The 23107-nt window shown below is 36.9% G+C and overlaps 1 protein-coding gene across 2 annotated transcripts in view; it reads right to left on the reverse strand.

The window, feature by feature from the left end:
* Positions 1-23107, reverse strand: part of LOC150106497 (uncharacterized) — a 553742-nt gene that overhangs the window by 132011 nt on the left and 398624 nt on the right. For both annotated transcript variants that reach the window (XM_090393159.1, XM_090393158.1), the window contains 2 exons: positions 17862-21383; positions 9878-10384 (listed from right to left, as the gene is read on the reverse strand). In XM_090393159.1, the coding sequence (XP_090249285.1) occupies positions 9878-10384; positions 17862-21383 (4029 nt within the window). The remainder of the gene's footprint in view (positions 1-9877; positions 10385-17861; positions 21384-23107) is intronic.

Below are 23107 nucleotides of genomic sequence, written 5' to 3' on the forward strand. Positions count from 1 at the left end.
TCAGTGACAGGCTGTTAGATAGGCATCAGAAAGTTGTATATGGAGGTGCAGTATCCCGAAAGAGGATGGTCACTAGTTTTGTACCACAGGTATCAGTTTTGAGACCATTGTTATTCAATTTGCATGTTAATTATATCGGGATGGGTTTAACTAGTGATATGCAGATGTTTGCAGATGATGCAAAATTTCAGCTAGCAATGCAGAGTCAAGCAGATATCATGGCCTTACAGGAGGACTTGAATAGATTGCATGAATGAACACGTAAGTGGAACTATCAATTCAATTTTGCGAAGTGTAAGGTTTTGAGATTTGGTAAGCAAAATGGGATGCAAAGTATGCACATGATGGGGGAAACTTTAAAATAAGTAGAGGAGATGAGAGATCTGGGAGTGGTGGTGGACAAGGACCTGAAATTCAGGAGCCACAAGTTGTGAAGACGTCACATCAGATAATAGCAATGATGTGGGGGACCCTGACATACCAAAATAAAAAGGTTATGATGGCACTGTACAAGGCCTTGATCAGGCTTCATATGGATCATTGTGCACAGATTTGGTCACCTGGTTTTCATGGTGATGAGTGTATTTTGGAAAGGATCCAGAGAAGATTCACAAAGGTGGTCAGTGGTCTCTGGAATGTAGAATATGGGGACAGATTGAGAGAATGTAAATTGCAGAGCCTCATGAAGAGGAGGATATGATTGAGACATTAAAGCTAGTCAGGGGTCATTATCTGGTTGACATGGAAGAGATTTTTCATAGAATGGGAGAGGGGGATAGAACAAGAGGCCATCACTAGAAACAGTATGAGGAAGGTGCGAGCAGAGGAGTGAAGAGTAGGTTCTTTGCATGGAGAGTGGCTGGTGAATGGAATACATTGAATCAGTTTAAGGCACAATTGGATGAGCACTGTGTGTCCAATAGTATGTACTTTTCACAATGAGTGTCTGACTCCATGGAAGTCAGATAATAATAATAATAATAAAAAGCAACCGGTTTATTAAAAACAAGATCACTCCTTAACAATTCCATTCTAGCATTCATAACTAATATTGCCCTCATCTGCCCAATTCTGTGTATGAGTTCTTACTAATTTTTTCAAAATCTTAACAATCATAAAAAAATACAAACTGGTTTATTGGTTGATATATCCACTCCTCCATTCTTCCTGTTTTACACTTATGCATGGATTATATAGGCTTTCAAAACAGATCTGACAGAATAGGGTGGTTAATCCTCATCCCATAGTATCTTGTCTGTAAATTGCATGTATTCTGGCAAGCTTGCTTGTCCAAGTTTCTGGGAGCAAACTCCATATGAGAATGGCTAACTCACCTTCAGCTGAGAAGCCATGATAATGTTGTTGCACATCATAGATACGATTCTAACCCCTGTCTTTGCAACCAAAAGCCATCGTCAAAACTGACTGAGCTGAGACTCTACATCTCTATTCTACTACCACCCTTAAGCAATAGCCCTCCTTACCCTCCTTATACTCCTAAGGAGCTTGCCAATTGCAAGACTATCACTAAAATGCCAGTCAACAGCACAATCAACTTCTTATCACATCCCTTAAAATGCATTGCAAAACCCCAATAGTCACACTGCCTTACTGATTTGGAGTGTTCAGTTTTTGGGATATGTCCTTTTCATTCACTTGTAATACTTCACCTTTCCTTATCCCTCCCAGAAAATAAAGACTGCTTTACCAGGATGGAACACATCCTAATAAAAAGATCATTAAATAGCTCAATTATATCATATGCCTTGATCATACACTGTTGTCTCCATCCAGCGAAGTAATTCATCAGCAATCATTCTTGGAAGTTTTCCCACTTGGTTATACTATAAATTACAGATGACAATAAATTATATTCTTGGTTTAATCTTTTTTCCAAGTATAAGCAAACAAACAAAGTTTGCACCTGAAGTTACTTCAGGACTAGGCAACTCATATATAAAGGCTAATGACTTTGCTTCACTTGCCTTAGTATCCCATAATGCAAAGCACATATCCTTACAGACATGTACAATACTATGCATAAGGGGAAGGGTCACTACCCAGGCCAGTTTCAACCTCTGAGGTGAAAAAGTAAAGGGGTGCAAGAGCACCTGATAGTAGAGTAGAAAGAAAAGACAGATAGATAGTAGGAGAAATAGAGAAAAGGCCTCAGCTCTTTTATATCATCATATATCCAAAGGCTATCAGTTTTCCTTTTTCACCAATCTCATATAGATGAACAATCAAAAGACCAATTGAAACTAAAGTGCATAGATGACTGATACCCAGGTGGTTAGCCTAATCTGAGTTAACTGCTTCGAGTTGGCCTTCTCTGCCTGGGATTGCTCTCCAGTCATTCCTGCAATTGACTATAAGACACCACATTGACAATATGGATTAAGAGGATGGAAGTATTCAAAAAACCTCTCATAGTAAGAATAGACAGAATGTCCCCCCCCCCGGTGAATATTGCATAATGTGGGTGGTATACACCATCTAGTCAAAAGTTTGTTATCTCCTAGAATGCTTCTTTTTAAATCCAGAAATCGTCTGACTGAACAATAAAATTTCCACAGTACAATATTTATAAAGAATTTGGATGTCATATTGCTTGTTTTCAAATCCAAATTTCTTTCTAACCTTTCATAAATGGTATTTTAATTCATTAATTATAAAAATCAAAATTTTCTCCCCATTGCTGCTGGCATTGTTGTAAGTAATGGAATGCCCAACACATTACATAATCTGTTCCGAATACGCAAGGCAAGAGGGCAGCAGTAGAATGCATATTCTACTGTGTCCAATCGGTAACAAATGCCACAGATTGGATCTCTGATGCTAAAGTACCACCATTTGATGGCATTGACTGGAAGGTGGCCATATGCAATTCTCCAAGCAAAATCCCGTTAGGCTATCCTTGGAACTTCAATAAGTTATGAAACAAAGTATTGCTATAAGTACCCAACTGTGGAAGTTTGCAGATTTTATAAAAAATTTTATAAAGATTTCTTTATAAAATATTTTACTTTTTTTTAATGGAAAGAATGTCAATGCCAACGTGTTGTAGCAGTCTTAGAGTTAAGCACAGAATGTTGTAGTATTCAATCTCAACTTTTGGATCTTTATAATCATTCACTCCAAACGGTGGGAAAATGAAAACCTAGGTAGTACAGAAGAAGGTCTGCACATGTGTGATTGGCCTTCAATATTTTATGGATTTTTGAAGCTGTATTTCTTAAATAGTATAATTTTAAGACTAGAAGACCAAATCCTCCATGCTTCTTTAATAGCTGAAGAAATTAATTTTTAACTTCTTGGTATTGGCTGGACTAAAAAAAATTGCACAGGCATACTATATAATTATTTTTCTTCAGCTTCCATGATGCCTGTAATATTTATTATGTCCAAATGAACAGGAAAGATTATGGTTTTGAGTATTATGGCTTTATAAGAAAAGGAAAGTGGCCCTATTTTCCAGTCTTCTAAGGTTTCAAATTCTTGTATGTATATAAGTTCTTGAACTGGTAATATTGAATAAGTGGAGAAGGGAATTCCAAGTATAATGAGGAGTTCTCTCTTAGGGGTTAGTCCAAAAGGAATGCCTCTAAGATCCCATTTTCTAAAAACTTTTAATTTTATCTTGTCTGCATTAGTAGTTAATCCACTGATCTTGCTGAATTTTTCCGAAATACCAAAAAAAGGTATGGAATCATTATGCTTCAAAGTGCTCACTACATCATTGGCATATGCTATTACCTTAATTTCCTTCATAGTTGAAGGAACTGTTATTCCATGCACAGCATGTTGACTTCCTATAAGAAAGGTTCAAGAACCTTTCTTATAGGAAGTCAATGTAAAGAGGAGTGGACTAAGAGGGCAACCTAGCTTGACTCTTTTTTGAATTTTGATTAGATCTGACAGGAACCCATTAACTAGGAGGTGGGTAGTTGAATTGGCATAGGCTCCTTTAATAACAGCTTTCTACCTACACCCAATTGGCTGGAGGATGTGGAACAGAAAGGGATGCAGGACCTTATAGCACCTGATAGCACTGCCATCAACTGCTTTTCATATTAACTAAGCAGATTAGATCACTTAGCAGAAATAGATTAAATTGTACTGCTCACCCTGGACTCCATACACCTGTGCGCTTTTAATTATGTATCTTATTCCCACTATGCGCCCATTATTGGTAATGAAGAAAAATATCTTGTGGTCAGTATTAGATAGAGAAATAGGTCTCCAGCTGCTGATTAAGGTGTGATCCCTATTAGGTTTTGGAATGAGGATGGTATGGCTTGTACAAAGTAGCTTAGTATGTGTCCTGATGAGAGAAAAGAATTAAATAGCATAACTAGAATGAGAAGAATAAAATCCCAGTCCTTGTGGTAAAGTTCTATCCCTAGACCATCAGGTCCTGGGGATTTTCTTGTTTGGCATTCTTTATAGGCTATAGTAACTTCAGATTCTGTAACGGGTCTGTCAACCCCATCTTGGATATGAACAGGAAAGCCATTAATGTTCCAAGAGTTATAATTTCGAGCAGTACTGTTGTTTTCAAACAGATTTTTGTAGTGTTTTTTGAAAGGAGTTCAAAGATGTCTTGAGTGGCAGACAAGTCTTCATCATCAATGCAGATTTGAGTAATAGTCCTTTCTTTGCAGAATTTAGTGAATTGTCTATTGAAGAAAGCAGATGAAGGCTATCTGCTAAGTGCCCATATTCTTCTTAAAATTTCTTTCTTTACTCATTTCTGAATTTCCTTCTATCTCTATGTTAATAGAGATAGAAGTGGAAATAGAGATGGAAGTGGAATGATGTTGCTACATTCTATGCCACCGTGCTGGTTTGTTACGAACCAGCTTCTCTCTTTATACAGGTCTTTCAACTCTTTTTCTTTTGAAGAAAGCCTGTTCCTTTCCCCATTCCATCATATTCTGTTTTACTGCTTTTTTGAATTTTAACCTCGTATCTCAATTCCAGGTAACATTATTCCAATTTGAACAGAGGGGTCTGGAATTTTGTTGAGATGATCAACGGAAAATTTGGTGGAAGTCTCCATGGTCCAGATCTGATCTCTACTTGTTCCATGCAGTGGAACATAAGTAGAACTGGATTATAATCTGACATGTTGTTTATTATTTTAACGGTATAATAGAACACAGAAACTAAGTAAATAATTAATTTATTAACTTGATGCTGATATTTCGCTGATATTATAACCAGCATCTTCAGAGCACAAAAACACTGTTTGTCACAATACGCGAGACTAAAACAACATGGTGTACTTAAAATTGTAGCAGCAACACAAAGACTAGAGTCCTGATTTTGGCGCCCTCTATCTGAAAAAAAAAAAAAAAAAAAAAAAACTCTATCATATATTACTAGAGTCCTAGAAAAGTGCTAGTTTTTTCTTAATATGACTGTCTCCCAGATCTTCGGCAAGTTAATACAGCCATATTTGTTGAGATTTGGAGTGTGTTTTAGGGCTTCTGTCGCCTCTAAGAACAATCTCTCTGATTTATATGGGTTTCTGTGTAGTACTTTTGTGTTTTTCCAGTTGATCCTGTGTGCAGGGGTATCCAGAGCATGGTCTGCTAGGCCCGACTTCCCATAATGATATTTCCGGACGTATCGTTTATGTTCGCTGATGCGGATATTCACAGTTCTTCCTGTTTGACCGTAGTAGGCTTGATTGCATGAGCAGGGTACTTGGTAGACTCCTGGATGTGATAAAGGAGGAATGCTGTCCTTAGGTGAGCGGATGAGGGTGGCTAATTTGCTATATGGTCTGAATGTAGTGCATAGTTTATGTTTATTGAGAATTCTTGAGATCTTTTCGGATGTGCCTTTAATGTAAGGGATGGTGACTGTTTTGTTATAGTTCTCTGTGGTGGATGGTGGGAGGGGTTTCTTGGGAGTGTTTAGTATTTTGTTTATTTTTTGTGGATTGTAGCCGTTGGCCAAGAAGGTGTGGCGTAAGTGAGTGAGTTCAGCGTTGAGAGCCTTGTCATTTGAACAGATTGCTCTCGCTCTATGGGTTAGCGTTTTTAATATGCCATATTGTTGAGAAGGATGATGGTGTGATTGTTTGTGTAAGTATCTGCCTGTATGTGTGGGTTTTCTGAAAACTGAAAATGATAAGGAACCATCTGGGAGACGTGTGATGAGTGTATCCAGGAAGGGCAGACAGTTGTTGGCTTCCAGTTCCATAGTAAAGTGGATTTTTGGATGTTGGCTATTTAAATGTGCTAAGAATGTTTTCAATGTCTCAGGGCCATGTGGCCAAATAGCAAGCACATCATCAACATAGCGTAGCCAAAGTGTTGGTTTGAGAGTGGCTGTATTGATTGCTTGTTTTTCCAGGTGTTCTATGTAAAAGTTGGTTAGGGGGGGAGAAAGGGGGGAGCCCATGGCTGTCCCATCAATTTGTTTGTATAAAGGGGCTCCTCCCTTTCTCCCCCCCTAGCCAACTTTTACATAGAACACCTGGAAAAACAAGCAATCAATACAGTCACTCTCAAACCAACACTTTGGCTACGCTATGTTGATGATGTGCTTGCTATTTGGCCACATGGCCCTGAGACATTGAAAACATTCTTAGCACATTTAAATAGCCAACATCCAAAAATCCACTTTACTATGGAACTGGAAGCCAACAACTGTCTGCCCTTCCTGGATACACTCATCACACGTCTCCCAGATGGTTCCTTATCATTTTCAGTTTTCAGAAAACCCACACATACAGGCAGATACTTACACAAACAATCACACCATCATCCTTCTCAACAATATGGCATATTAAAAACGCTAACCCATAGAGCGAGAGCAATCTGTTCAAATGACAAGGCTCTTACTGCTGAACTCACTCACTTACGCCACACCTTCTTGGCCAACGGCTACAATCCACAAAAAATAAACAAAATACTAAACACTCCCAAGAAACCCCTCCTACCATCCACCACAGAGAACTATAACAAAACAGTCACCATCCCTTACATTAAAGGCACATCCGAAAAGATCTCAAGAATTCTCAATAAACATAAACTACGCACTACATTCAGACCATATAGCAAATTAGCCACCCTCATCCGCTCACCTAAGGACAGCATTCCTCCTTTATCACATCCAGGAGTCTACCAAGTACCCTGCTCATGCAATCAAGCCTACTACGGTCAAACAGGAAGCACTGTGAATATCCGCATCAGCGAACATAAACGATACGTCCGGAAATATCATTATGGGAAGTCGGGCCTAGCAGACCATGCTCTGGATACCCCTGCACACAGGATCAACTGGAAAAACACAAAAGTACTACACAGAAACCCATATAAATCAGAGAGATTGTTCTTAGAGGCGACAGAAGCCCTAAAACACACTCCAAATCTCAACAAATATGGCTGTATTAACTTGCCGAAGATCTGGGAGACAGTCATATTAAGAAAAAACTAGCACTTTTCTAGGACTCTAGTAATATATGATAGCGTTTTTTTTTTTTTTTTTTTTTTTCCAGATAGAGGGCGCCACAATCAGGACTCTAGTCTTTGTGTTGCTGCTACAATTTTAAGTACACCATGTTGTTTTAGTCTCGCGTATTGTGACAAACAGTGTTTTTGTGCTCTGAAGATGCTGGTTATAATACCAGCGAAATATCAGCATCAAGTTAATAAATTAATTATTTACTTAGTTTCTGTGTTCTATTATACCGTTGAAATAATAAACAACATGTTCGACGAACACATAAGTCTGTCCACACGTATAATCTGACATGTTGATGTCAAGATGTTTTATCTGAATTATCCTATTTATAAGGGAAGAGGAGATATAAATTCGATCAAGATGGGTACCAATACCTTGATTCATATACATGTTAGCCTGGAGATTAGGATTGCGAATCCTCCATATGTCTACAAGTTGAGCATTGTCGAGACATGTTGTTTAACTGTGTATATATCCCACTTTTCTGCTCCTTGGGGGGAGTCCTCCTATTTTGTCTAATGTGGGGTTTTCAATACAATTCTCAATACAACTGCTATGATGTAGCAGGCACCGTATAAATTTTGCTCCATTTCCTGGAAGAATTTTCATTTAACTGGTCCAGTGGATGAAGTATAAACATTTATAACCTTATTACACATCCACAGTATTCCCAGCCTATTTTCAAAATTCTCCCTTCTGCATCCCTTTGAATATTACAGAATGACCCAAGGAAGGTGGGGGGGGGGCAAGAATAACAACTCCTACTCCAGCCCTGTTAAATCATTCCAAAACTCCAATAAGAAACAAGTGGATACGTATCTGTTAAAGTTTTTATATCTGCAGAAGTATGTTTCTTGGAGAAACAAAAACCTGATATTATGGCATAGTATAAGTTTCTGTATAGTTTCTTGTTTAATTTGCCTGTGGAATCCTTGTACACTTAATGAGGCAGTGCAGAAAGGAGATGCTATGATTAATGAAGTGTCTTTGGTAAGTCTTTAACTTCTAAATTTTGGATGTACCTAATGAGGTCTTCAATCTGTGAAGGAGCAATTGTGTAGTCTGCTTCTTGTAAACTGTTTTCCAGTTTTTTACAGTTGCTTTCCATTATTTCAATTTCATGCCTATCATTCTTGATTTGGAAGCTAGTTATTTTCTTTTCATGAAGATGATAATCGTACTGAGAAAACTTTGAATTAGTAAACTATTATTTTTTCTTTAATTGTATTTCTCGCCTTCCCTTTATTAGCGTGAGATGGTTCTTCATAGTCCGTAAACTCTTCTGAGCCTGAAGTTTTCATTTTATGATCCACAACCTTCTCTTTTCCTTTTTTAAAATTTTTTTTTTTTGTTTATCCACAATTTCTTTTTTATAAATTCATCTTTCCTTTTTGTTTATCTTGTGTGCATATTAAGTTCTTTCAGTTGTCTTACATGCTTTTCTGTTTCTTCTCCAGTTTCTCCTTGTAGAACAGTTTGATGATTTTGCATTTCTTCTTGTGTTTGTTCAGTTGTTATACTAGGTTCATTAATGGTAATTTCAAGTGATGTTATTCCACCTATATTTGACTGGAAATGAGGCTGCTGCAGATCTGAAATTTTGGGGCTAATTTGTTTGTGCACATTTTGTGATTTTACCAAATGTAGCTTGTTTAAAAGTGCCATCTTTACTAGAATGAATTGGAAGATCTGGGAACTCTTTATTATACCTCTCTTATACGCATAGTGTTTGAATTGGCTCTACTGGTGCTCCCACTCTTTCAGCTTAAGTTCTAAAAGGACAAGTGTAAACGCAGCATTCAGTACTTTTGCATTTCTGACAGGGTTTGAGACATTGAGTAGCAATATGTCAGATCTCCATGCAGCTGAAACATTTAGATTTGGGGCTACTAACACCCAATTGATCATATGAACCACAATGCAGATGCAAGCACTGCCTTTGTATTCCGGGATAGTTTTGCATAACCTGGAAGAAATGCACTGCCAGGGAGTGTAATGGATGTAAGCAAGTTCCTGTGAATGAATCCGATGTAGCGCAACAGGAACTGCACATTTAAGTAAATGCCCAAGATGAGTCTTTTGATTCTATAGTGATTAATAATACCTAACACATTTTCCATTAATAATATGATATATTACTTATATGCTGGCTATTAATCATGTTCCCCATTGCATACTGTGCATCATGTTCTTGAGATTTTAAATTTTAGTTGCCCTAATGATCCCTTTTTATGTCAGTCTCATCCATGGAAGACTTATACCCTATAGCACATATGAGAGAACAAACCTAGTACTCTTTTATTCAAGCTACTTTAGCCCTCCATAAGTAAGGTGATGGTCTCACATTAGGTGATGAAAATAGTCTATGATCTAAATATTAAAAGCTATTTATACTTACTTCAAGCTTAAGCTCTGATTCAGAAGTTTCAAGCTCCTTAATTCTTTGTACATGCTTGTATTCATGTGCTGCATATGTTTCAGACATTTCAAAAGAAGGCAAGTCATTTACATTTGTTATCTCAGAACAGCTGATTTCAGAAGGAATAGCTATGATAATGCTGTTTTTTACTGTAGAGTCTACTGCGTAGTCAAGCCTTTCTCCTGCATTATCATCTCCTTTGATTTCTAGTTGGCATTTCAAATCACGCACTTGACCTCTAAGTTGGGCAATTGTTTCTTCAAGCTGTTGATTTTCTTCTTTCATAACAGCTACTTCTTTTTGACATTCCTTTTCTCGTTGAACCAGCAACTGGTCCGCTTCTTGTAATGCTACATGAAGAGCACTTTCTGACTTCTGTAACTTTGTCACTTCCCTTCTTAAAGATTCTTGATCTTGCTGTACTTTTTCTAACATATGAGATACTTCATTGTGATTATGTAGTTTTTCTTCTAATTGTTCCTGTCCCTATGACAAAAATATTACTGTTATACAATGTAATTAAAATACCTAAACCTAAATAAAAACATTACTGAAGATAATAAAATATTTCCAATAACATAACATTAACAAATAACTTTTAATTTCTGAAGATTCTCAGTTTTAAGTTTAAAATGAATATTAAAAGTTACATAAGACGGTAGGTGTGAGATGGATGAATAAAGAGATTAAGCATGTGATACAGAGAAAAAGGGCATTGTGGAGGCAGCATAAGAGAAGTGAAAGTAACCAATTTCATGAGGTCTACAAAGACCAGGCAAGGAGGGTGACTTGGTTGGTGAGAGTAGCTAAAGAGAGGTATGAACAGCAGTTAGCTAATGAAGCCAAAAAGAATCGTAGGGAGTTCTTCCGATATGTAGTCAGCAAATGAAAGAATGATTATGGAAGGATGACATTAATCGGAGAAAATGGTATAAAGAGAGCAGTTGCGGAATGTGTGGTGGAGATACTTAATGAGCAGTTCATACAGGTCTTTCAATCTTGTGAATGTGACTTCATGGAGAGATTGAGAGCACTAGATGATGGGGAGGAAAGACTGGCTGTAAGTGAGCAAGAGGTGTATGGGGAGTTGAGGAAACTAGATGTTAATAAGGCTGTGGGACTTGATAATCTATCACAACGTATTCTGAAGGAATGTGCGAGGGAACCTGTCTTCACATATTTTTTTAATACGATCTTGCACTCGGTCAACTTCCTAAGGAGTGGAAGGAGGGCAAGATTGTGCCACTTCATAAAGGAGGTGATCGAACTCAAACATTAAACTATAGGCCTACCTGTGTGTCAGGTGTTGTGGTTAAGTTGTTGGAGAAACTTGTGTGAACTAGGATCCAGAGTTGGGTTGACAACAATGATATAATCTTTGATGGACAGCATGGATTTGCTAAAGGGAGGTCATGTTTTAGTAATCTACTTACTTATTACAATAAAGTGACTGCTTCCTTGGACAGAGGAGAAGGATACACAGTAATATACTTGGATTTTGCAACAGCTTTTGATAGAGTACCTCATGATAAGTTGACAGTCAAGCTGGAGCAGATGAGATTGGATATAAGATTAGTGCATTGGATTGGAGACTGGCTATCTGATAGGTATCAACAAGTTGTGTATGAGGGTGCGATATCCAGGAAAAGGAAAGTCACTAGTGGAGTGCCTCAGGGGTCTGTTTTAGGACCATTACTGTTTCTTGTATATTAATGATATTGGCAAAGATTTGGATGGAGATATTCAGTTGTTTGCAGATGATGCAAAGTTGGGATGAACCATAAAGAGTAGTGAAGATGTTTTGGCCTTGAAAGAAGACTTGAATAAATTGAATGATTGGGCAAGCAAATGGGGATGTGAGTTCAATGTTGCAAAATGTAAGGTTTTAAAATTTGGAAAACAAAGATGGGATGCAGAATTTATGCTTGGTGAGAATATATTGTTGAAGGTAGAGGAAATAAGAGATCTGAGGGTGATAGTGGATAAGGATCTAAAATTTAGGGGACACATCGCCAAAATTGTGAAGACAACACAAAGACTTCTGGGAATGATGCGGAGGACACTGACGTGTAGAAGTAGGGAGATTCTTGTTCCATTGTATAAGGCTTTGACTAGGCCACACATGGGCTATTGTGCTCAGATTTGGTCACCGAGTTTTCAGAAGGATGAAGAGATGTTGGAAATGGTCCAAAGGCGACTGACTAAGATAGTTTCTGATCTCTGGAATGTCGAGTATGAGGAAAGATTGAGAAGATGTAATTTGCAGAGTCTGGTGGAGAGAAGGAAGATATGATTGAGATCTGGTAAGAGTTGGTAAGGGGTTGTTATAGGATGAATGGCGGAGAAGTTCTACAGAAAATAGTGGGAGATCAGGGGAGCACCAGAGGTCATCCCTGGAAACTGTAAAAAGAGGGTGTGAGTAGGGGAGTGAGAGACAAGTGTTTTTCGTGCAGAGTTATAAATGATTGGAATACCTTGCCTGAGAGAGTGGTGTCTGCAAGGAGTTTGAGTGTATTTAAGACACGGTATGATGAGCTGTGTGTGTGATAAAAGGACCTTCCAGATGAGTCTTTGACTCCATGAGGTCTTGGGGTAATAGTAATAATAGTAATAATAATAATAATAATAATATATCTCTTCCTTGCAGAAGTTCTCATATAACTGGCTACAACCCAGGTGATCACCTTATGGTCACTTACACCAACTGAAGGAAGATTAATCACTCCATTCACAATCATTGCGACTGATAACATGATCAGATCTAAGATGCTCAAATCTTTATTGTGTCCTCTGTTACCTACTGCTAAATACAGTTGTCCCTTAGAACTCAAGGAATTTATTTTCTTGATCTCTGATGCTATGTCTTCATTCCAATCAATATTATTGTAATTAAAATCACCATAATGATCACTATTCTCTTGCTAACTAAGCAATTTGTCTATATATTTCCTTGTTTCCATTCTCTAGCCTATAGTAATATGCAACTGTTTATTTTATCCTATCAAATTCCGCATCCCACCATACTATTTCAAAACCTTCTATTTCTCTCTAGAATCTCAACCATGTGTAGTTGAGATTCTCGTGGGAAATAAAAACTCACAAAAAACAACATATTCTTCTATTTCTATTCCAGATCACCTTCCTAGCCTTTATAATAAAAATCATTTATTCTCATTATTTTCTGGTGAATAAACTGAATCAATGCAACAGCTCCATCCTCCTTATATCTGATTCTTCTGGCATTTGTAAATAAGCCTATTAAATTTGTTTCCTGGCCTACAACTAGTCCTACCCATGTCATCCCTTATCTGTGACTGCTCCATACCTTCTCCTGCCTGCTCATCTTCATAACTCTTTAACCCACATCTCCACAGATTCAACTACTTCCAGTGCATCCCTTTGTATATTCTGAATCGCCACAAAAATATTCATTACTGCTTCAGATCCATTCTCTTCACAACATGTCTCTCCAAGCACCCTGACTACCTGTTCTCACATTCTCATCTCGCACTACTCTCCTCTCTTCAAAAACATTTTCATCTCACCTGAATCACTCTCCTTCACATTGTCACTACCATGCTAAACTAGAAAATGTAAAAAAAAAAATGCATCCTTCACATTAAAAATGTTTGTCCATTAATTATCTATAACTGATGGTTAAAATTTATCTCAGTAAGTTAAAAGGAGTGCTAAAGTGGTAATAATTGCAGCAATAAATCCCAAAACATGAATGCATTGATTTTTAGTTCAAGAATGAAACTGTTTTTTTTGCTCTCCTAAAAAGTAGTCATTGTAATAACAAGGAAGAATGAGGAGAGATCCTTGACAAAATTAACGAGATCAGTAAAAACAGAGGATTGCATAAGTTCCCGACAGGAAAGTTCCCAAGAAATAAGTGTACCTTAATGGAGAAAGAATTGAGGAAGTCAACAAGTTTGAGTACCTGGGATCAATTTGTTGGGTAGGGCGATAGTGAAAAAGTTGGGTAGGGCGATAGTGAATGCAGAAGATGTCAAAGTCTTGCAAGATGACTTAGATAGATTGGAGTTCTGGACTAAGGAGAATGGATGTCAATTTAATGTGTCAAAATGTAAGGTTATGCATTTCGGAGTGAAAAGATTAGCAGCAGTATACCACATTGGTGGAACTGTACTCCAAGAGATTGATGAGGCCATGGACTTGGGAGTGTTGGTGGATAGGGAGATGAAGTTTAGGGGGCACATTGCGAAAGTAGCTAAATCAGCTCATCAACTCACTTGGTTGTTGAAAAATACCTTGACGAGCAGAGACAAGCAAGTTATTGTACCTGTGTACCGAGCCCTGATAAGACCTCATCTCGACTACTGTGCCCAGATTTGGTCACCTCGGTTCCTTCTTGATGGGGAGGAGGTGGAGAGGATCCAGAGGCGAGTGACTAAGATGATAGCAGGTCTATGGAATGAACCATATGAGAACAGGTTGAAGATTTGTGGGTTGCAGAAACTAGTTGATAGGCGGAAAAGGGGAGATATGATTGAGACATTCAAATTGCTAAAAGGATTCTATAGGGTTAATTCAGATGATATTTTTGAGATCAGGACTGGTGGTAGGAGAACTAGGGGACACCCATGGAAGCTGGGCAAGAGTGTGGTTAGCAGGGGTGTTAGAGCTGGGTTCTTTACTTTTAGAGTGGTAAATGAGTGGAATAAGCTGCCAGAGTCTGTTGTGGGTGCTATGACAGTGAGCGAGTTCAAGGCAAGGTATGATAGATGAATGTGAGAATGTTGAACAGCTGTGTGAACATGATGTTTAGGGCCTCCCTCGATGAGTCTAAGGACTCCTGGAGTAGCCCGTGGTAATAATAATAATAATAATTATTATTAATGTGAAGAATTGCTGTTTAGAAGATGTCAGAAGAAAATTAGGAATGGTTAAAACAAGTCAGAGACTTGGCTAAAATCTAGAAGGATGGATATATCTCCACAGGAACAAAACTGAGGATTCTGGATGCAGCTTTTTTTCCAACAGTGACTTATGGATTGTGAGACTGGAACCTAAAGAAGTCTGATAGGAAAAGGATAGCCGCTTTTGAGATGTAGTGTTACAAAAGGCTATTGAAGATATCATATGCTGAAAGGCAGATAGGTGCTAGAGAGGATCAATTATTAATGTGAAGAATTGCTGTTTAGAAGATGTCAGAAGAAAATTAGGAATAGTTAAAACAAGTCAGAGACTTGGCTAAAATCTGGAAGGATGGATATATCTCCACAGGAACAAAACTGAGGATTCTGGATGCAGCTTTTTTTCCAACAGTGACTTATGGATTGTGAGACTTGGAACCTAAAGATGTCTGATAGGAAAAGGATAGCCACTTTTGAGATGTAGTGTTACAAAAGGCTATTGAGGATATCATATGCTGAAAGGCAAATAGGTGCTAGAAAGGATCAAACTAAGGCTCCTTAAGGATACTGACAGAAAAAATATGAAATACTTTGGACACATTGAAAGGATGGAAGGAGGACAGTAACAGAAGGGAAAGTTCCTGTAAAAGAGGAAGGGGTAGACCCTCAAATGAGACGGATGAATGGTGTGTCTGGAATGATATCTTTGGAGAGTTGAAGCCTCGAGAAAAGGATACAACAGGACAACCTGATGAGGACTGGTGTGGCATAACACTGAGCAACAGAGTGACCTCACAGAATCTGATGATGTCCAATGAATAGATGGATGAATGAAAGGTAGTCAAATTGAGATTCTCTAGTTTAGCATATGGCAACAACTTCACTGCCAACTTCCTCTGATCCCTTGTTGATCACTCATTACACTTCTTACTGGCAACAGTCTCTCTAGTCAATTCACACCAAATCCATTCAAATGCAATTCATCTTATATTCGTCTCATTTCAATTTGCCTCTCAGATGCATTCTACACATAAACAAACTGCTTCCCTTTCTCTTCACACTGCTCCGACAACATTCCATTCATGATTTTCACTCACCATCTCAATTCATCATTGTCATACCAGGGCAACACACCAATACTCTGCCTAGCAAGATGTTGTCATCCACTCTCAGTAATCTACTCAGAAGATTACTGAGGTGAGTGAATGACAATCCATCCTCACATTCTTCTTATGACCAACTAAATTATTTGTATCCAAGGCACTATCACCCTGTTCATTCTAGATCTGGGCAAACAGATCTTGTGCACTCTCTCTCTCTCTCTCGTCCACTACATTTTCAATAATAGAATCTCCATACAGCACTACTCTTGAATCATTTCCAACTTCTTTTTCTCAACTATCTTTCATTCTGTTCATATCCATCAAATCTCACTTTGCATATGCCTCATCTCATTCTTCAACTCTTACATTTGGTCTCTTTCATATTAGAAATCACTCCCATTTTGTTCCATATTTCAGGCTCCCGTTTCTGCAATCATTCTCACTTTCAACCTGATGCTCTCTTTCATTCCTGCCATCATGTCTGCTTTTGCTTTTTAAGTTGCTTATGTATTCACCACCATATTCTCTGCACTCATATTCTGTCACTTGCCTTTCTGGTTGACACTATTCTCAGTCTTACATCGCTCACTGCCCTCCACCTTTCATCTAATATTCACTCCTTGGTCTCAACTCTCATTTAACTCCCCACTGCCCACTAAAATATCACTTTTTTGCAGACGTACACATTCACTTCTCTTGCTCAATCTTTCAACAAACACTGCCACATTCCTCCACCCCATACATACTACACTCTGAACAATGACCCATCTTTAAAAAATCCCCACTATCCACCACATTTGATTCTTGTGCCATGCTTGATTGGTCCAGTTCTTCCTGCCATTTTGCTTTCACTAACTGTACACTATATTACACAAAATTTACTACAAAGCCTGCTAATGACCTCAATAATTACTATGCATTCAATCTCAATTATCATTAATACATTTTTCACCAATATTACATAAAATAAAACTTATATTTGTTAGAGAAATTCTAACAGTGATCTTCTTCTGACAACAAAATTATAAATAAAGTTTAATGAATAACTATATTATAAAAGATTTACAAATTATAACTGAGTGTGCTAAGGGTATTCAAAAGAAGATCAGAAGATCAAATTTAACTTCAAAGTTCAGATCTCAAGTTAGTAAGGTGTTTCACTGAGTAATGAAGCTATTTACTATATAAAGAGTTTCACAATCATACATGTACAAGATTGGTTGGCAAATGTTGCTAACCAATCCAGGCTGCAGAACTTTCTGGACAGAAAATTCTGCAATAATGAGAAGGACACTGACCTGCAGAGATAAAAGGGTTATCATTCCATTGTATAAGTCTCTGATCAGACCACACTTAGACTATTGTTCTCAGATTTGGTCCTCAGGATTTGAAGATAAATTAACTGTGGAAAGGGTCCAAAGGTAGATAACAAAGATGGTGTCAGGATTGTACCATGTTAGTTATGAGGATTGGCTGAGGGAATGTGGACTGCAGAGTTTGGTGGATAGAAGAAGTAAAGGTGATATGATTAAGACTTTTAAACTGTTGAGAGGTGGTTACAGGGTTGACACTGGGGAGTTCTTTCGCTTGGTTGAACAGCGGGAAGGAGTGATGACAAGGGGCCATCCCTGGAAGTTACGAAAGGAAACTGTGAGCAAGAGGATAAGGAGTGGTTTCTTTGCATGGAGGGTGGTTGAACCGTGGAATACATTGCCTGATGGAGTGGTGAGACCCAGAACGGTCAACGAGTTTAAGGAGTGGTATGATAGACTTTGTGTTTCTCGGGGGGGGGGGACCTCCCCTCGATGAGTCTTGATAGACTGTTTCTTAGGAAGGACCTCCCACGATGAGTCTTTTGACTCCATGGAGGCCTGAATAATAATAATAATAATAATAAAAAAAGTCTGTTAAAAATTTGCATATAATTTTTAAACATGCAATAAAAAGCAAAACAAAGTGTAGAGAATGTTACTTACGAACCTTTTCCATTTCTTTTATTTTCTGTATCAATCCTCGTTGAGCATTTTCCAATTCCTTTATTCTTTCCTTTAGTGTATTTTCACGTTGTTCTGCCTCACCAAGCTCTTGTATCAAATCACTAGGTTTTCTTCCATCAGACGTCTGTCTCTCATGAAGTAAAGCACACCTCAGACGAGATTCTATTTCTTCTAAGTGATTTACACGATGCCTTAGATTTTGTTCAGATATTTCTAACTCTTCAATTTTTTCTTTATATCCTTTTTCCAATGAAGCAACAATTCGATCTGCATGTTCAAGTGTTGCTCTATAAGCTGTTTCTTTTTGTTCCATCTCATCTAACTTTTCTATCAGTTCTCTTTCTCTTTGTTTAAGTTCCTGTAATTTCTCAAACAGTTTATTTTTATTAACCCCTGCTGATGCATCTTGATTTTTGTCATATTCAGAATTTAAACTACCAGTTATGTTATCAACTTCAAAGCGAAGATGAACAATATGCTCTTCTAATTCAGAAATTCTACTACGGTATAGTTCTTCTTTATTTTTCAGGTCTTTCAAATTTACCTGAAGTTCTGATTCTAACTGTTGTTTTTCTTTCTGCAAAGCTTGTGTTGTGATACATGCTTTTTCCTCTATATCCTTGAGTTTTTTTTTAAGTTCTTCTTCTATCAGATGATGTTCTTCCTCCAGAATTTTCAAATCATTTTGATATTGCACTTTTAATTGATGGAGATGTGCCTCTTTAACTTGGAGTTTTTCTTCTAAATGTTTTTGTTCTTGTAATAAGCAGATAATGTTGTTATGATACTTTTCTTCCTTCAGAGTCATTGAATCAATCTGTTCTTTCAATCTTTTTTCTTCATTCACATGATGCATTTTTAAAACATCAAGTTGAGTTTTGAATTCTTCCTTAATTTTTAATATATTATATTTTTCTACTGAAATTTGTGCACGTAATTCAGACAGAATTTCTTTCATTTCTTCAAGGTTTTCACATAATGTAGAATATTTTGATTCCAGTTCTTCTTTATTTGTAGTGAAAGCATTCTCTTCTTTTGCCTTCTCAAGTGTCACTATTTTGCTCAAATAATCATTTTCTTTAGTTCTAAGGTTACATATTCTACATTCTAATTCAGTTATAGTTTGATTTTGTGTTTGCTGTAAATCACTCATCTGTTTTTCATGTTTCATTTTTAATTCACTGAAATCTGACTGCAGTTTACTAAGCTCACCTTGAAGGGAATTTTTTTGGCATTCAAGCTCGGAAACTTTGTTCACTAATGTTAACTTTTCTAGTTCAAGGTCTTTAATGTTCTCTTTAATTTTTTTTTCTGCTTGTTCCCATTTACTACGCTGGCTTTCTTTTTTATGATAAAGCTTTTCCCGAATTTCAAGCTCTTTTTCAAACTCATTACTGATTCGTTCAAGCTGCAGCAACCTTTCTTTTAATTGTTGTTCACTTTGTTCTAAACTGAATATTCTATCGAGAATATAATACTCTGTTTTATTCTTCATAATACAACTTTGCTCACCTGACCGCTTATCTGTTGTATTTATTGTATTAGTAATATGGTCAGATTTATTAAGCGAACATAAATTCCATTTTGCATTATCAGCTGCCATAATATTTTGATTTTTTTCCTCAATGTGAGAATAAGCAATATCCTTCTTGCACTTACCAATATGTGTTTCTAAGGAATGTAACTTCTGCCAAAGAGACAAGTTAATTTCATCCATTTGATGAAGCTGCTCTTGTAAATGACTATCTTCTTTTTCTAAAACATTTAATCTCCACATTAATTCTTGCTGATGTGGATTTTGTGAGTTAAGATTTGAGAGATTTTGTTGTTTTTTCTGTTCAGTACTTGGTACATTTTTTAGATTTTCTGTGGAAGAGAATGCACTAGTATGATGAAGTAAGTCACCATTTTTTATTTTCAATTGTTCACTATGATCTTCTTTCTCTTCAGTTTGTGTAGAAGCATCTGAAAGTAAATAATTTGATGTTTGTATCGAAACTGCACTTGTTCTTTGGTATTGCAAATCATTGGTAGCAGAAAGTGTTAAATTTAAACAGGGATCAACGTGTTTATGCCAAGATTCCTGAATTGTTAATATTTCCTCAGAACAGTCTGAAACTGATGAAGCAAGTGTTGCATCATTTGTCTGAACACTAGTTTCTTTATTCATACAAAATATTTTTGTGTCAAGAGAATTTGTAGTAGGGGCTTCTGCAGAATGTATATGCTGTTCAAGTTGAGATAGTCTGTACTGCAAATTAGTTTCTGATACTTCTAAATCATGAATCTGTTCCTCATATTTCTGAATGAGAACTTCCATGTAAGAAATTTGTGAATGAAGTTCAGTTTCCATTTCTTCCTTAATCTTCAAACATGATGAGCAGGTTTCCAATTTTCTTTTGGTTTCTGCAAGTTCTTTTTGAAAATGATTATCTTTCTCTTGAAGAAAGCTAAGTTTCTCTCTGAGCTGTTGTCCTTCTAAGCGAGCATCATTTTCTGCTTCTTCTAGTTCTAAAACCTGTTCTTGAAGACTATATTTTTCTTTTTCCAGTTCAGTAAAATTTTCTTGTAAAATACAGATCTGTTTATCTAATTTTTCTTTCATCTTTTCCATTTCATTTAACTGATGGCATCTTTTTTCATTCAGGTTATTTTCAGAAAGAAGGTTCCTTACTTGCTCTTCCTTAACTGAAAGGTCGTTTTGCATTTTTGCAAGTAACATCTGTGAATGCTGTAACTTTTCTGAGAGTTCTTTCTCTCTAGATTGTAATTTCATGATCTTTTTCATCATTTCTTCTTTAATTTTTCCCATCTCAGCCTCAAATGCTTTCTTGGAAATTTCTTCTGAAATATCATCATGAGAGATTCTTAGTGAAGAACTCTGATCATCAGATTCAAAATCAGAACCTCTAGCAAGCAAGTCTTCTTCAGATGTATGCAGATCTATGAGACTACCATGTCCAATTGAGTCCCCTCGCTGGCTCTCATCTCCTAGACCTTCATCTTCACTAGTTATAGTGCCAAGAGAATCATCTGCTAAGTCTCCATTTTTGCCATTTTCAATATTGTTTGAAACAGTGACTAAATTTAATTCTTGTTTTTGATCTAATTTAATAAGGAGTTTTTGAACTTCTTCTTTGGCTGATACATAATCTATATACAACTTCAAATTTTTTTCTACAAGATCTTGTTCAGATCTCTCTAATTCACAAACTTTTTGAGAAAGATCACTTTTAACAGATTCAAATTCTGCTACTTTCACTACAAGGTCATTGCATGTTTGCCTTAAGTTTTCACAACTGTTTCTCAGTTGTATATTTAATGATTGCTGTTGATGCAACTTGTCCTGAAGACCAGAAGATAACTCTACACCATCTGTAAGTTTATGCTGAGAATCAATTTGATCACAGTTTTCTATTTTATCAGTTTTAATGTCCTTTTTACTGGAACCAGATAGCTGTTGTGGAATTAAATTCTGATCTTTATTAGTTTGCTTTTCCAGATCCTAAAAAATAAAATTAAAGATTAAAATTTTACTACAATAACAAGTACAGGTACTGAAAAATTTGTTGAAGTTGCTCAGAAAAGTTATATTTTACACTGTGATTTTTTTTAAAAAAACTAATATATGATTATATATATTACATCGCTTAAGTTCTAATGATATATCCAACTTGTACTTAAATGCAAAAGCATAACATGAAATATCACAAATTATTCAGAAAAAAGTACAACTGGTATGAGCACTTGCCTCTGAGATAGTCTATACTACAAATTAGTTTCTGATACTTCTAAATCATGAATCTGTTTATCTAACGACAAACACTATTTCTGAAGATTACAACTGCAAATTCATATGAATCAGCTTGTGGCAATTTGTATAACTGATGATTTCAAGTAGAAAGCAGTTATACAGCTGAAAAAAGGGACTACGAGTGGGGAACAGTATTGCAACGAAGTTTTTCACAAGTACACATTCAAATTTTTGAATCACATGCAAAGTGGTTACTTGGTAGCACTCAACAGGATAAAAGGCAAAAGGCTGCACTAAGTGAATTGTGTTTAAAGGAAGCTCTTTTCTTGAAGGAATCAAGTTGCAAACTTGGATGTTTTGTAATGTCTCAAAGACATCTAAATGATTTCATGTGGGGAAGAATTATTGGAAAGACTGAAAAAGGCCACAGAATTACTGATATTATTATTATTATTATTATTATTAAAACAAGACCTCATGGAGTCAAAGACTCATCTAGGAGGTCCTTTTATCTCACACACATCTCATCATACCGGGTCTTAAACACATTCAAACTCCTTGCAGACACCACACTCTCAGGTAAGGCATTTTAATCATTCACAACTCTGCACGAAAAAAACCTGCCTCTCACTCCCCTACTCACACCCTCTTTATACAGTTTCCAGGTATGACCTCTGGTTCTCCCCTGATCTCCCACTATTCTCTGTAGAACTTCTCCACCATTGATCCTATAACAACCCCTTACCAACTTGTAGGTCTCTATCATATCTCCCCTCTTCCTTCTCTCCACTAGACTCTGCAAATTACATCTTTTCAATCTTTCCAAATACTCGACATTCCAGAGGTCAGAAACTACCTTAGTCAGTCGCCTTTGCACCCTTTCCAACATCTCTTCATCCTTCTGAAAACCAGGTGACCAAATCTGGGCACAATAGTCCATGTGTGGCCTAATCAAAGCCTTATACAATGGAACAAGAATCTCCCTACTTCTACACGTCAGTGTCCTCCGCATCATTCCCAGAAGTCTTTGTGTTGTCTTCACAATTTTGGCGATGTGTCCCCTAAATTTTAGATCCTTATCCACTATCACTCCCAGATCTCTTATTTCCTCTACTTCCAACAATATATTCTCACCAAGCATAAATTCTGCATCCCATCTTTGTTTTCCAAATTTTAAAACCTTACATTTTGCAACATTGAACTCGCATCCCCATTTGCTTGCCCAATCACTCAATTTATTCAAGTCTTCTTGCAAGGCCACAACATCTTCACTACTCTTTATGGTTCGTCCCAACTTTGCATCATCTGCAAACAACTGAATATCTCCATCCAAATCTTCGCCAATATCATTAATATACAAGTTAAATAGTAATGGCCCTAAAACAGATCCCTGAGGCACTCACTCCACTAGTGACTTTCCTTTTCCTGGATATTGCACCCCCATACACAACTTGTTGATACCTATCAGATAGCCA

This window comes from Typopeltis vanoorti, chromosome 5, assembly GCF_054136105.1.
Source record: "Typopeltis vanoorti isolate ZY-2024b chromosome 5, IOZ_Tvanoo_1.0, whole genome shotgun sequence".
Classification (NCBI taxonomy): domain Eukaryota; kingdom Metazoa; phylum Arthropoda; class Arachnida; order Uropygi; family Thelyphonidae; genus Typopeltis; species Typopeltis vanoorti.